This window comes from Chelonoidis abingdonii, chromosome 5, assembly GCF_003597395.2.
Source record: "Chelonoidis abingdonii isolate Lonesome George chromosome 5, CheloAbing_2.0, whole genome shotgun sequence".
Taxonomy (NCBI): Eukaryota; Metazoa; Chordata; order Testudines; family Testudinidae; genus Chelonoidis; species Chelonoidis abingdonii.
Genome location: NC_133773.1, coordinates 5,734,919 through 5,751,513, shown reverse-complemented (window position 1 = coordinate 5,751,513; position 16,595 = coordinate 5,734,919). Strand labels below are relative to the sequence as shown.

At 42.2% G+C, this 16,595-nt stretch overlaps 1 protein-coding gene across 14 annotated transcripts in view; it reads right to left on the bottom strand.

Moving 5' to 3' along the window:
- Nucleotides 1-16,595, bottom strand: part of EPHA5 (EPH receptor A5) — a 404,174-nt gene that overhangs the window by 110,408 nt on the left and 277,171 nt on the right. For all 14 annotated transcript variants that reach the window (XM_032805223.2, XM_032805216.2, XM_032805221.2 and 11 more), the window contains 3 exons: nucleotides 11,244-11,311; nucleotides 8,279-8,404; nucleotides 6,498-6,683 (listed from right to left, as the gene is read on the bottom strand). In XM_032805223.2, coding sequence (XP_032661114.1) covers nucleotides 6,498-6,683; nucleotides 8,279-8,404; nucleotides 11,244-11,311 — 380 coding nt within the window. The remainder of the gene's footprint in view (nucleotides 1-6,497; nucleotides 6,684-8,278; nucleotides 8,405-11,243; nucleotides 11,312-16,595) is intronic.

The window sequence follows — 16,595 nt, the reverse complement described above, 5'->3', positions numbered from 1 at the left end:
TCCTATTTTGCTGTTTAAGTTGATCTTAACCTTTGTATATTCCTGTCACGTTAATTGTTTGACTAATTTATGGTTTAATAATCTATGTAAATAAACATAATTATGTATTCATCAATCAAAACACTGAGTGCTGTGCAGATACGACCCTGGAGCATTGTGGGTTTGCATTTCTTTAATTCCTTAATGAGCATTGTAGTTACCTCCTTGTATGAGTTAAAGATTTGGCAGCTGTATTATTATTCATATTACTGTGGCAGCTCAGGGCTCTACATGAGATCAGGACCCTGTGCAAACACAGTCTCTGACACAAAAGATCTTACAATCTAAACAAACAAGGACAGGAGAGGAAACAGAGGTGTGGTGACTGGATGATCAGTGGCATAACTAGGAACAGAACTCAGCTCTTTAGTACTTGAGCCATCAAACCCTTACCACTGCCACTCCCTCAACAATGGTATCACTATTGCCATTATAATGACATTTGGAGTTTGTCCTCTGTCAATTTTAGGTGCTTCAGGAAGGAGGATGTGTATTGTAATCTCTGTGTGCAAGAGGGGGAAGCTGAGGTATCAATAGGTGAAGTGACTTGCCCAACATCATGTAGCAAGTATGTGATTGAACTTGGAACAGAGCTCTGTGGCCTCCCTATTCACTGGCCCCATTTGGCTTCTTCAAGTCAAAGTTCACTATAAAGGCCTAAGACTGTTTTCTGGGAGAAACTCTGACCTGGCAGGTCTGCCACCCCTGAAGTAGAATGATAAATGATTACCTCTCAGGGACTGCTCTAACCACTGGTCTATAGAGCGATCCTCTATAGGCCCAATTCATATTTCATTAAAGTGGGATGGCTTGAACAAGAGAGATTGAGGAAGTCTCATAACCTAATATCCCATAGTCAGAGCATTCACCTCAGAGAGGGGAGATATCTGTGCAAATCCCTTCTTCTCCTCAGGCAGAGTGGGGCATTGAAATGGGTCCCCTGCATCCCAGATATGTGCCCTAACCACTGGGCTAAGGATTATGGGGGAAGCTCTGCAATGCCTGAGTTCCTGTGTAGATCTGATCCTGTTCACCTTTAAATCAGTACCACTGGTGACGTAGCAGCATCAGCTGGAAACAGCTGTAAAAACTTAACTGGATTTCTGCTCTGCTTTCCTACTTCTTCTGGAGGAGTGGGGCAGCGTTTTTTGCCCAAAAGAACAGAAGACTTAGAGTGCTCTTTCCTCCCATTCAAGGAAGAGCTGGCAGAGTACAACATCCTATAGAGGAAGTACTCAGCACCCTGCAGGACCAGGGCTGGGGTTTCTTTCTTCCAGAACTAGCTCAGGGCCTGGTATATTTCCATTCTGCTATTCTTTGAAAGGTTGCTGGTTTTTAATGTGAAAAAAAGTCAGTCTTTTAAATAAAAAGAGCCCGTGAAACTCCCCAAAGCCCCCGCTGTGCGTGTGTGCGTGCATTACAGCAAGACGTCTCTGTGCATTATAAATGAGTAATTGAAGGTAAAAGACAGGTTCTCCAGTAATCAAATCTCTGCAGACATCACTGCATTTATGGTGTGCCCTGTTTAAGGACAGATCGCAAAGGACTGCAAAGTTCGGTCCCTTATCTCTGACACTACCAGGCAATGTCAGAGGAAAGATAGCAGCTCAATCTGACACCACGCTGAGGAGTACTAATCAGGGTCCCAACTTCAGTCTCAATTAGAAGATTCCCTAGCACTTATGTTTCATTATCAGTGTGCTGCAAATGGAGAGTAACTGTAGAATAAATTAGCATCATACCAGACAGCATGAAACTAAAATTACAAACAGAGTGAGATTCAACAAGTGCCGGCTTTCCTGACCAACTGACCTGATTCTTATTTGCACTCTGGCTCCTTTCTGGCAGTAGGAAGGGGACTTGAAGTGGGTGTGAATGTCTTTTACTAGGGTGACCAGACAGCAAATGTGAAAAACCAGGATGCGGGGGCGGGGGGGGGTCATAGGAGCCTATATAAAAAAAACAAACCAAAATTGGGACTGTCCCTATAAAATCAGGACACCTGGTCACCCTAGTCATTTACACAAATGTCAAGCATATACTGGTAGATCAGTGAGAAGGGGCATGAATGTAGCTCAGGCCCTGATCAGCTTTGTGAAGCAGACTTGTCTCTTTGTGGCTCCGAGAGATGAAGTGAGAAGCCTGCAGCAAAGCAGAGAATTGAACCCTTCAGAGAATTTTTACTGATGAGAAAGTGAGGTGCAGAGAAATGATGTGACTTATGCAAGGTCACACAGGAAGCCTTGATAGAACACAGAATGGAATGCACGTCCTCCCAGTCCCAGGCTAACACTTTCCTCCTGCCTTCCTCGCATTTGCACAGGGTAAAATGTCACTCCATTGATTTAGCTGGGCACTGACAGGATTCAAGGCCTCTCATTGACTTCCAATAGGGCTTGGGCTCCTAAATCCCTTAGGCACACCTGAAAAATCTTCCCATATTTATTATCCAGCAGTCACTCTATTTTTCAGATGACCGTGTGCTAATTATGTAAACAATCCAGGACTTTGTTGCAGTTTGGTGTTTATATTTAAAGATTTGGTTTTCTTTAAAAATGGAATTTTAGCCTAATAAAGATCAAGAAAGGGGTCAGTGGATACAATTTTGGATGGATTATTGAAAGAGAAGGGAAACACGGTTTTACATTACTTAAATTTTGAATTTGAATTTAAATTAATTATTTTCCCTCCAGCTCTTGAAAATGTTGGGGTTTGGGACCCAGACAGACTTCATATATAAAATTTGAACTGAAGTGAACAAACTGGCTTACGCCAAGAGTGAGTATGATGTTACCAAGGGGCAGGGGAGTGTAGAAAGCAACAAGTGATCCAGAATTTATTAGATTAATCATAGCTACTTCTTTCAGGATCCTCCCTCTTCTTAAAGAAGCAGACTCAACATAAGGCAGGGCAACTCTGGTTCTTTTAGTTTGAAGCTTGATTACATGTGAGCCAAGGGCAGTGAATTAAAAACTATGTCTGTAAAATAGTCCACTCTCTCCTGAATAGTTGCAGGAATAGTGGCAAGGAAAAGGCATATCCAGAAAAGACCTTTGCTAAGACGTTAATACAAGTGGAGGCAGTTCACAATGGACCAGAAGCCTAAGGGACTCAGTGGCTGAAGTGCAGTACCAGTGACCGCTCTTATCCACCCATGCAGATCAGCTTGAAGGGACAGAACACAGCAACGGAAATAGACTTGGGGGAGCTAATTCTTCTAAAGAGATTTTTAAACACATTTTTTAAAGCAATTTTTAGTTCAGACAACTTCTTTTATAGGCACTATGGCATAAGAAGGGATGCTATTTATTGTACGGTATGTGTCAGTGTCAGAAGCAAACAAGACAAAGTTAAAGAAGTTATGAGGAGGAGTGGGCAGGGCTAGTATTTTCTGCTTCTTTAGTGTTGATTTTCTTACTTTCGTATGAATTATAATATATGATGTAACTGATATAAGTACCATAGAGATGGAGGCGATAGATCTGCAGTCAGGATATTGGTGAAAACATGATAACTTGCCTATGACTGCATTACCTGTCCCCCAATCCCTTCCCCTGAGATTTAATCTCACATCCAATCCCCTGAGCAGCTTCAAGGATTTGAAGTAAATGGAAGACTTGTGCAGATTTCAATGAGTTTGAGTCAGACCCTCAAACAGCATTGCTCTAAGGAAAATCAACCTTCCTTCTCTAAATGTGGAATTCTGACCCACGAGTAACACCTATCCAAGGCCCAGGATGCACAAGACTCGGGCTTGTATCAGACAAAAAAAAGGTCACAGTTTGATTTAGTTGGGGATTGGTCCTGCTTTGAGCAGGGGGTTGGACTAGATGACCTCCTGAGGTCCCCTCCAACCCTGTGTTTGTATGATTCTATGATTAAAGTCCAATATAACACACTCCTGCAGGGCTGGACATAGGAGTTTTCCACCAAGAACCATAGAAGGCTCATAGCAATCATACGACCTGGCGGATTGTGCATTGGCCTGAGACTGTGGTTCTGTTCCCAACTTGGTCAGTGACTTTGGGCTAGCCACTTTAAAGGCTCTCTGCCTCCGTTTCCCCATTTGTAACAATGATACTGACCTCCTTTGTAAAGTACTTTGAGATGTACTGACGAAAGTGCTACATAAGAGCTAGGTATTCTCATCATGTTGGTTTTATGCCTAGAAAGGCTATGTAAGGTTAACGCTGAGAATGTTCGATGTTCCCTTGCTCTGAGTTCTGTACTGTTGAACTCATGGTACTTAAGGCACAAGGCTTCTCATCCCAGACTCATATTGATAAAATCTCTATGCTACGCCTCACAACCATGTATTCCATAGTTAGTCAGATAGAATTGTTCACTGGATTTTAGCTGTTAAGTGACATATTTTAAAGTTACTTTTCATTGCACTAGTTATATACTTTATAAATATTAATATAAAGGATAGTAAAAAAATATGGTGCCTACTATTTTTCCTATCTAAATTTTTCTATAGGCAAAACTCAGAAATGGAATGGGCAAATTCAGATGGTTAGGTTAGACACCAAACTACCTGATTTGCAAATGCAAGTGCAGGCTGTGTGTACCCACAAAGCCATAGGGCATTTTTTATTATTTTATTTTTTTCCTAAATCTTTTAGGAAATTAAATCTAGTACAAACACATAAAAAGAGTCGATGACAAACAAACATCACTTCTCAAAATACTGCTGATAATGTAGATAAGCAAAGACAAAGTGAGTGGTTGGAAGTTTTTATGGGCTTTTCTTTTGCAAATCGCAATTAAAATACCTCATTGCTTTAAATAAAAGGAACCATAACATTTGCGAAGCTATCTCTGGCGACTATGGGGTATCATATGAATTTTGCCAAATGCCAATAAAGTTGATATTTAAATGGTTCCAACCAATCTTTGATGTTAACCCTCATTAAGCTGGGTAGACTAAAGTGGGCATTTCTCAGCTGAAGATTTTTTTTTTCTCCAATGCTGAGTTAAAACTAAATTGGTTAATATTGTTAAGGCCCTTTGCAACAAAAAAAGGCTAGAAATAGCTTAATGAAGCTCAATTTTTGCTGGAAACTGCCAAAAATCCTGCAAATGATTAAAACTGGATGCCCCAGCTGGGGGATTTGGCTCAACATCTTTAACCCTATAATCTCAGTTTTGTTCAAAAACTTCGTTTGCACTTGAAAATTTCCATGCTTATTTTCAGACCAGAAACAATTTGTCTGAAACAAACCATTCAAGCTGTTTTGGAGTGAAAAGACAATAAAAACTTAACATCTTTCTGATATTTGCAAAAGACAAACAAGCACAACTCTTTTGTGTGTTTCTACAGCTCCCGTATGGGCTGGTTGTACAAGCTCAGAGGTCTCATCCATTCAGTCCATCTTAAAATCTAGAGTCTGGAACAAAACTGGTCTGAAGAAATTATTTATGGTTATGCTAACCCACCTGTTAGACTCCAGGGGCATTGGTACCAGGATATGTAGTCAATGATTTGACAGTTAACCTTTCTCCAGGAACCCCACACACTCCCGCTCCCAGCAAGGAGGATTTCTATTACTCCTGGCACTGCTAGCAGTTCTAGAGGAAGCTTGTGTTGCAGTATATCTGCATTGCAATCAGAAGTGTGACTGCAGTATGTGTAGACACACCTGAGCTAACTTTGATGGCGCTAGCTTGAGTAACAATAGCAGTGAAGCCAGGTGGTAGCACAGGTTGTACAAGACCGCCTGGGACTCTGGGTATGTATTCAAGGGACCAGTCTGTGCTGCTGCTCATGCTGCCACAGCTCCAGTGCTACGGTTCTGATTATAATGTAGACATGCCATTAGTTAAGGTTATTCATAGTCCTACGCTGTTCAGATGTGCTTCGGCCCCACTGCTCTGCTACCAGAGTTCCTACTGGCATCTGTTATCTCCAGTAAAGGGGCCACTCAGTGCAACAAACATACATTTACTTACAGCATTGCAGACTGGGAACTTGCTGCATTATTTAACTGCATCACAACAGAGTGGGAGGAAGGAAGGGAGAGGTGCAGCATGGCACCAGCCCATAGTGTTCTGGGTAACCCAGCTAATCCAGTCATGACAACTTTACAGAAACACTACAACTTAGAAGACCTGTGTTCTTTTCCCAGCTCTGGTCACTAATTGGCTGGATGACCTTGGGCAAGTCATTTCACCTCCTTATGCTTTGTCTTGTCTGAATAGCTTGTAAACTCTTCAGGATAGGAAGTACCTCTCATTGTGTGTGCACAGTACTTAACACAATGGAAGCACATTGTGCATTTTTTAGTCTGCAGTTATAGTAACTACAATGTTCCTTCCTGGCTGTTTTTGTAAGAGATGACAAGTTTAGCAACCTTCACTTTAAAGTTGAACAAGTTCTCCTGACTCCCGGGCATTATAACGAATATCAACCTATTTGCTTCATCAGTGAGCGGACGTCTATAGCAGCGGGTACGTACTTTTTGTGACAACACCTTCCAAGTGAATGATATTGGGATGGTCGAACTGTCCCATGATGCTTGCTTCCCCCAGGAAATCTCGTCTTTGCTTTTCAGTGTAGCCCACTTTGAGGGTTTTTATGGCCACTGGAAACTCGCGTTTTCCAGGCAGTTTCAGACGCCCACTACAAACTTCTCCGAATTCCCCTGAAGAGAACAAAGTAAATAATTATTGTATGTCTGAAAAGCACCTTGCACGTTTGTGGACATTTCAGTATATTAGCAACAGTAAATGATGGTCAATGATAAACAAGGATGACATAGTAAAACAAGAAGAGACAACTACAATTATCTAGTCTGACTGCCTGTGTAACACAAGCCATGGAATTCCATGCACTCAGGATTGTTATAGAGGCCAGAATCTTGTGGCTGAACATGAGTATATCTTTTAGAAAGACACCCAGCCTCGTTTTACAGACTCGAAGTGATGGAGAATCTACCATATTCCTAGGTAAGTTGTTCCAATGGTTAATGATCCTCACACTTAAAAAGCTGCCTCATTTCCAAATTGAATTTTCCGAACTTCAACTTCCAGCCATCGGATCAGGTAATGCCTTTGTCTGTTGGGTTAAAGAACCCTCCAGTATCAGACATCACTGGAATAAATTGCCAAGGGCGGTTGTGGACTCTCCATCATTGAAGCTTTTTAAGAGCAGGTTGGACAAACACCGGTCAGGGATGATCTAGATAATACTTAGTCCTGACAGGAATGCAGGGGACTGGACTAGATGACCTCTCAAAGTCCCTTCCAGTCCTAAGATTCTATGATCTTCCTGTGTAGGTAATTAGAGGCTATGATCAAGTCACCTCTGAATCCTGTCTCTGGTAAGTTAAATAGACAGAGCTCCTTTAGTTTTCATTATAAAGTATGAGACAAGGCAGTTGAGGTCAGATAATATCTTTTAACGGACCAACTTCTGTTGGTGGAAAGTACAGCTTTAATGCTACACTGAGATCTTTAGGTCTGGGGGAGGAAATCAGAACGTCTGAGCTAAATACAACTTGGAATAGATTGTTAAGCATACGGGGTAACATGTTATAGGTGGTCACCTGAAAGGAAGTGGACAATTGAGGGTTAGATTGTTATACAGGAAAGGTTTGAAGTGGGCAGTTAAGGGCAGCGAGCAGTCTGGTGTGTTATAAATTGTTGTCATGAGACATAAAACCAGTGTCCCTGTTAAGTCCGTGGGCTTTGGTGTCTAGTAGAGTTATGAAATTAAGTTCCCAAGCCTGTCTTTTTGAGGTATTGTGCAGGTTTCCTTTGAAGATGTATACTGAAATATAAGATATGGAGTTTTGTGAAAAGTGTTTGCCCATGGGTGATAGGGCGTCTTTGTCTTTTCAATCGCTATGCTCTCAGATGAACTCACATAAAAAATGATAGAAAAAAACCCAGACACCTCACCTATCTTGTCTCTCTCAGATCCTGGGATCAATATGCCTACAGCAATGCAGCAAACAACATTGGAAAGTGTGTTTTCTGCACCACAATTCATTCTCAAATTTCTTCTCTGAACCCGTTCTCATTTTTAAACAACCTTTTTAAAGTGTGGCCCTCCAAACTGGACATGGTATTCCAATAGTGGTCTCACAAGTACTGTACACTAAGGTAACCACTCACAATGGGCATACACAATACAAATATTTGACCAGCCTGTTCTGTGATTTTGAACAGCAATGTGATAAGCTCCTCCAGGATGTTAATGGCAGTTAGAAGATAGTGATTAAAGATAGCTCCATACCAGCTCCGATAACTCTTTCAATTGTTATGCATGAAGCTTCAATTTCCTTGGCAAATTCATGGACGGCTTGATTGGGGTCTTCATACGTATGTGGGTCAATATAAGTCCTTAATCCAGGCAATTTAACTGTAAACATAAATTGAAATTTAAATGGCACATGTAATGATGGCTGAGGATAATACTAAGTTTGTCTCTTGTGCTGACTTTACTCACACTGGAGAACACTATCGAGGAAAACTAATTTTCATGCAAAAATTAATAGCTGGACACTTTTTTAATACTTTGTATCTTGAAATACAAGGCTGGTTCACACTGCTGGAAAAATGTTACATTGTATTATTCAAGAAGAATACGGTACACACATAACTTTCCTTATTACATTCAAAACCACTGGGGTAGTGTTCAGCTAAAATCATATGCAGACTTTATAGGCTATATAAGTGCTGGCTGGAGATGCATAAATATCTCCTGTCTGTGTATTCCATTCTGTGCATCCGAAGAAGTGAGCTGTAGCTCATGAAAGCTCATGCTGAAATAAATTTGTTAGTCTCTAAGGTGCCACAAGTACTCCTGTTCTTTTTGCGGATACAGACTAACACAGCTGCTACTCTGAAACCAGTGGTTAGAGTGTTAGCCTGGGTTAGTAGATCTGGGTTCAGTCCTCTGCACTGCCACAGACCCTTGTGTGGCTTGGGCCAGTTATGTAGGTCCAGATTTTTAAAGAGACAAGGAGGGTGAGGTAATATCTTTTATTGGAGCAACTTCTGTTGGTGAGAGAGACGAGATTTCAAGGTTTTACAGAGCTCCTTGGGTCTTCTCCCACACCTGGAGGAGAGCTCTGTGTGAGCTCAAAAACTGGTCTCTGTCACCAACAGAAGTTGCTCCAATAAAAGATATGACCTCTCCTTCCTTGCCTCTCTAACATCCTGGGACCAAACACAGCTACAGCAACACTGCGTACAAGAGATTTTTGAAGGTATTTAGGCACTGCTGCACTCAGTGTGGCAAAATCTACCAATTTAGGAGCCTAACTCTATTTTCAAAAGGGGTTTAGACCTTCAGAAGCCACCATCCCATTGACAGTCTATGGAATTTAGACTCCTAAGTGCTTAAATCACTTTTGAAACATGAGATGTGGGTTCCTAAATCCATTAGGCATTGCAACGCTGAACACATCAATGCTTAATTACCTTCACAAAACTGGATCTTATTCTCAGATCCCCATCTGTAAAACTTGATAATCCTGCCCCACCTCACAGGTATGTTATGACTAAAGTCTGTGAGGTGCTCAATGTTACGGAATAAGGATCATAGAGAGAAGACAGCCTAGGTGGACAGCCCAGCCAGGGGAAAGGTGGACTGAATGTGAAAGACCAGCAGGGAAGAAATATGAAGGACTAGATTTTCAGAAGAGCTCAGTTCCCATTTAGACACATGGGGGAGATTTTTTCCAAGTGATTTGTGTGCCTAATCTTTGAAAAACTCCTCTCTAATTGAGAACAACAGGAGTTGCTGTGCGCTGAGTCCGCTTGAAAATCTGGCCCAAAGAAACCATCACCCTCATGCTTTGGAGCTGCAATGAATTATACCAAGGATAGGCAACCTATGACACGCATGCCTAAGGCGGCATGCAAGCTGATTTTCAGTGGCACTCGCACTGCCACCGGACCAGGGCGCTCTACATTTTAATTTAATTTTAAATTAAGCTTCCTAAACATTTTAAACATCGTTTTTACTTTACATATAACAACAGTTTAGTGATATATTATAGACTTGTAAAAAGATATCTTCTAAACACATTAAAATGTATTATTGACATGTGAAACCTTAAATTAGAGTGTTTAAATGAAGACTTGGCACACCACTTCTGAAAGGCTGCCTACCCCTGAATTATACCTATCACTTAATCAACTACATCAGTTCAAATAGCATCATCATGAATTAAAAACTGCCCAGATCACATGTTTGCAATACAACACTTCTTCAGGGTTGCACTCCTATATAATAATAATAATAATTGCCTTTTTCCATGGGACTCAGGAGCGGGAAGGTACTTTCACGAGAATTATTGTTAATATTATTCTAAGTTTGCTTTGAGAAGCATTAAAGCTACTGGCAGAGTAACGACTCACCAGTTTGAGTAAGAGGTTCACAATGCAGTCCTTGAATTAATTGGCTTCCTGCTGCCCGCATTAAATAGCAGTGACAGAGATTTGAATATAGGGTAGTGCAGACAAGGTAAAAATGCTTTGGATAAGTAACACCCAGCTCTTATACAGAAGTGCTTGTCATCTATAGATCCTACAGCACTTTACAAAAGTTTTGTAAAATCAGACTCTAGATTTATAGAAGGACTATAGCAGTACTTCACACGTTCAAGTCCACCTACAATTGTTAACTAACTAATTTTCACAACACCCTAATGTGGACGGAGAAGTATTATACAGCTGAGGAAACTGAGGAAGAGAGCTGAGGTGGACTAAGTCGACATTGTTAGCAAAGAGAAAAATCTTCAGGTTCCAAAGCTTGTGCTCATTCATGCAAACTACAAAAGTGTCTGGCTGCAATGGATTAACCAAGGAAGATTAAAATTAGGTGAATCATAGAGGACTGAGGAATGCAATAATATTGTTGAGATATTACTGACTAAAATGGTAAGTTATAATTAAATCACGCATTTGGGCCTCAATCCTGCATAGACTTATTCACACGCTTAACTCTACACGCGAGTACTCTCACTGAAGTCAATGGGACTATTTTATGCATAAAGTTAACCATGTTCTTAAGTCTTTGCAGGATTGGGACCTCATTGCATAACAGAATCAACTGATCTCTTTCCTACTGGATACCAACTGACCATCTGCTGAAGAAATCTCGGTTGTTATTCATTATTCTTAGTACCGTGCAAAGCCAGAAATAGAAGCTGAGCCACAAATACATATATGTATTTTAAGTCTTCACTTACTATGGCCATTATGAAAATGCATCTTTTCTTCTTCTGGATCTTGTTTAGCTTTGCTATATCCACATCGCCTGGAACAGAATAAGCGTTGATCAGTCAGATATCAAAAATCATTTCATTAAATCAATCATATGAAGCACAAGAACCCAGAACAGATTCACAGGGAGCCAATATACCTATGTCTTGCTGCTAGTGTTACTTCATCAAAATATTCCCCTTTGTCTTTTATTTATTGAGAAGGAAGTTATTTGAATTTGTCATAAGGACATTCCCTGGCTCTTATCGGCAGTAGATCTCAAAATGCTTTACAAAGGAGAGCAGCGTCACTATATCCATTCCACAGATGGGAAAACCGAGGCACAGAGTGATGAAATGATTTGCCTAGGGTGACCCAGCAGGCCAGTGGCAGAGCCAGGAACAGAATGTTATTCTCCTGAGTCCCAGTGCTATGCACTAGCCATTAGGCCACATTGCCTCCATCTACATGGCCCACTGACTTTCAATTGGAAGTGTGCTCCTAAATCCTTTGGCTTTTTTTTTTTAAATCCCAGCCAAAAAATATTGTTAGTTTTGCTATTATTAAAAATAAAGGGATAAGGAGGAACAAGGAAAGACACCTGCCAGGAATGTAATAAAACACAACAATCCTAGTTAGCATTTATACGGCACTTTTAGATCTCAAACTCTTTACAAGGGAAACCAGCTGCCTTTATCTCCATCTTACAGATAGGCCAAAGGGAGGGAGCATAAAGGGAATGGGACTTGTCCAGAAAAACCTCACAACCTTCACAGATGGTTCATGCATTCCGAGAATGTAGTGTGCTTTCTGGGCAGCTCCAGCCTTTATGCACGGGCGCCATCATACATGCATTCCCCTCTTGCGTGTTAGTCACCTTACCTGCCCAAATCTTGAGATAAGTGTTTGGCTGCTTCTGCCTCGGCATGACAATCACTTGTTTGTGCTGCTCCCCCTCCCTCTAGCTGGTGTTAGTGCATTAAGATTACGTGGATACCTAAGCTGCTCCCGTTATGATGATGTAATCAGTGGAGCACGACATGGGCACAAGGGGGCACGGTGGCTGGCAGAATATATCCTGCACATACCGTATCTAGATGGTACCAGAATTTTTCAAACTCATCACTTATGGACCAAGGATCTGATCCCATGTGGGTGGATTCTCCCTATACAAATCTGCCTGTAAGGCGGAGTACTGGCTGCAGGAGGAAGGAAGGCTACAGGTACAAGGCCAGCATGCTTACCACAGTTGTAGCACCTCTGGTAGGCACCTTGGGTCTCAAACCCACGTGGGAGCCTAGCAAAAGCCTTACCCTCTGTACCACTGTACTGCAAGGTTTGATGAGGGAACCGCAGCTAGCACCCCACTGCCAAAGGCTCCACCCTCTGACTCAGCAGGGTCAGGTGACTAGCAGTGGACTGCTGATTGGACACCATCAGCTATAAAGCTTTCTGTTCCTTTCCCACCCCTTGTCTAGTTGCTAGCTTGGTCTGCTGATGCCGCCTAGACTGCTGAGACCAAGTTCCTGTCTCCTTGCCTGGTTCTCGCTCCCGTTTCCTTGCTCTTCAGTTACTGGCCTTGGCTTTGACCATTGCTGTGACTTCTGGCTCCCGTTTAACCCTCACGCATGGCTTCTGACTCTGCCTTCAGCTGTGGCCTGTGGCCTGACTCCTGACCCTGACTCTACTTTAGGCTCTGACCTCTAGGTCAGACCATCCATGTTCTGCGCCCTGACAACCTTTGTAAATGGTTCTTAATAAACAGACAGTTTCGCTTTAGAAACATGGAGTCCTGCTATCATCCAGCACACGACACATGAAACATGGTGGCAGCAGTCAGTCTAGTGCAGGGGTAGGCAACCTATGGCACATGTGATTTTCAATGGCACTCACACTGTCCGGGTCCTAGCCAGCAGTCTGGGGGGCTCGGCATTTTAATTTAATTTTAAATGAAGGTTCTTAAACATTTTAAAAACCTTATTTACTTTACATACAACAATAGTTTAGTTATATATTATGGACTTATAGAAAGACACCTTCTAAAAATGTTAAAATGTATTACTGGCACGCGAATCCTTGAATTAGAGTGAATAAATGAAGACTCGGCACACTACTTCTGAAAGGTTTCTGACCCGTGAGACCCACGGTGAGATTAACAGGCCAAGAAACCAGCACTCAGAGCAAGGCAGGAGCTGTGAAGCACACCCCGTCCATGTGGTGTCCCACGGAAGTCAATCTACATGGCTGCCAGGGTCCAAGCCACAGACCCAATCACCACATCAGGGCCTAAGAGTATTGTAAGGAGGCTAGTGGGAGAGTTGGGGGAATGAAAGGAGGAGATTGTAGAGCTCATGGAAACAAAAGAGAGGCAGAGAAGAGAAGATGCTAGAGAGTGTGGGGGAAAGGGATGTTGAGAGACTATGGTTGGAGTGAGCTGAGGGTGGTGGGGTTGGCTGGTGACGGGGAGTCTTCAGTAAGCAACAAAGCCCACAGTGCAGAGCATGACCATGGCAATGGTCAGGGAACTGTCACCAGCAGAGAGCAGCTAGCACTGAAATCAGAGGGTAATTTGGTAGCTGGGTGAGAGTCAGTGTGATGTGGAGTCCTGGGCAGCAGAGAGTTGCTTTTTCCGGTGCCTTGGCTCTGTTGCTGGTGGCTGCAGCACGAGGTACTAACCAGGGGCAAGGGCCTTTATAACCTTGCGCTAGGATGTGTATGGGGTAGGGTGGTTTGGGGGCAGCCCTGGCTACGTATGTCTAGGGCAGCAGTGGCTAGTCTCTCTGATAGGGGCAGAAGCCTCTGCATTCCCTCCTGGGTCTGCTGGTAATGGATATAGGCCGAGGCACTTTCCTGATGGTTGGTGGGTCTTTATAACCTTCCTTAGGCTGGACACAGCTCCAGCATCATTAAAACATCCTAAAATCCTTTGTCCTCTGTTATAGGCGAAATCAAAATTAACCATTTGTATTTTCCTAAAGATCCACATATTGTCAGCTGTTTATTTTAACATCCAATCACATGCCACATGGTAGCATCAGGTATTCTCTGGCTAGCTGGCTTAGTTGAGCTTCTGCTAGGGAATTATGGGAGTTTGACTTAGTCTCCAACAGTTCCCCTGGGCTCCCCGAAGTATCCTAAAAGGCCCTTTGAAATTTCCTAGAATCGCCTGCTTAAGGGTGCTGTCCAAGAGATGTGAGACAGTTACCCGAAAGCAGGGAAACTGTAGCGGTGTAGTACAGTAGCAGTGTGGACAATGGTCCTTAGCTCAGAACAACATGGTCAACCTTGATTTTGAGCTTACAGTGGTGGTTGTCCACTTATTCAACCAGCCATTGTTCAATTTTCTAGTGTTGACAAGCCTTCCATTTCATAAGAAAGTTAATCAAATCCTGCATTTCTTGTAGGCCCCAAACTCCACCCAGCGGGTGAACTCCATACTTCAGTAGGAGTTTTGGGTTCACTAGATCTAGAGCAGAGCTGGTTGAAAAATGTTGGGTATTGTCCCCACAGAAAATTTAAATTCTTTGTCAAAATGTGAAACACCCAAAACTGATTTTTGGTTGCTTTTTGGCAAACCAAAATATTTTCAGTTGAAAACTACCCAAAAATTAAATATTTATAGCTCAAAAAGTTTAATATTTTCACCTAAAAATTGCCTCCAAATAAAATATATTTTTTTTAATTTTCTGCTATAATATTTTCAGTTCTGTGGATTTCATTTTTTGGATAAAAAAATTTCAGGGAAGGCAGGGAATTTTCATGACATTTTTAGTTAATCAAAACCCCAATTGTCCATTTTAAAAAAGGGCTGCTTTTCAACAAGTTCTATTTCTAGGAAAAGCATGTGCAGACCCTTCTCCTGTTTACCTTTTAAAGCAAACATGCCCCTCTGTCTGTCACTGTGGTAATAGCCACCTAGTCCCAGACCTGAACTTTAGCGTCCACAATCTGGTCCTGTCCCAAACCTGGACTTTAGCGTCCAAAATCTGGGGGCTTACCTGAACCTCCCCCAAGCTCACTACCAGCTTGGATATTCTCGCTGCCACCAGATCAGGAATTGATGGGGCCTGATCCCCCCCCTTTCTCTCTGGATGTCCCCTAGACCCTCCCTTGGTGGACACCCAGATTCCAAAATCCCTTGATGCTAAAGCAGGGGAAAAATCCCTTCCCCCTCCTTCCCCACCAGGCTTGCCTCTTGGTCTAGCCTGCGAGTATCAAGAAACCGGTTTCTCTGCTTCCCAAGAGATAAGCGCGTTCTCTACCCTCAGGACAATTGAGATGCAAAATACCAACAGCTTGGCTTTGCCTTTCCCCGTGCCTGCCTTCCCGTGAGGGAGACAGGTACCTGATACAGAGGTGATTCTTTTTCTTTCCCGTAGCCTGCTCTTTCCCTGAAAGCAATAGGAAAATAGCCCACAGCCTGGCTTTCCCTTCCCTTTGCCTCCCTAGGAAAAGAAACTTCCACAGTTTTAAAAGAAAAGTTTATATAAAAAAAGAAAGAAATATAAAACAATAATCTTGCATTAAGAAACTCAATACAGGCTCTTGCTTATAAGAAAATATGAAGAAACAGTCTGATTTAAAAGATAGCGCCGATTAAACCAGTCCAACAAATCCACATACATGTAAATACAACCCAAAGCTCCTCATAGCCGAATTGCTTTGGGGTTCCTTTGTACTCACAGATGTGTAGGAGACACTTGGAGATAAGATGCAGTTAGGAGAAAGCTTGTTAACTCACAGCCGAGAAAACAACAAAAGACACAGCCATCCACATCTATTCGTACAACCCAAAGCTCCTCATAGCCGAATTGCTTTGGGGGTTCCTTTGTACTCACAGACTTTTTGGTATAATATTGAATAAGAAGGAGTTAGGAGGAAACCTTGTTTACTCACAGCCGAGAAAACAAAAAAGACCCTGAGTATACAAATTCCCGCCCCTGACTTTAAACAATCCAGTTCTCTGATTGGCCCTCTGGTCAGGTGTTTGGTTACCCTTTCCAGGTAAAAGAAACTTAACCCTTACCTTATCTATCTATTTATGACAGTCACACTCAAATCTCTCATCTGAATCCCTCTTCTGTAAGTACCCTTTCCTAACACTACCTTTCTCATTAATCGGGGCTCCTGAAAATTTAATTGTATGGAGATGCCTACTATAAAATTGGAAATAAAACCTTTAATACCTCACAAACATGCTCTAAGAATACACTGGTGCAAAGTGGTTAATGTTTTACTAGCTAGGGTGATATTCAGAGAGTCATTTTTGGTTGTGGCCCTCTCTGGAGTTCTATAACATATGCAGCAGCAGGTCACATTAACATATAAAATCAGGCTCC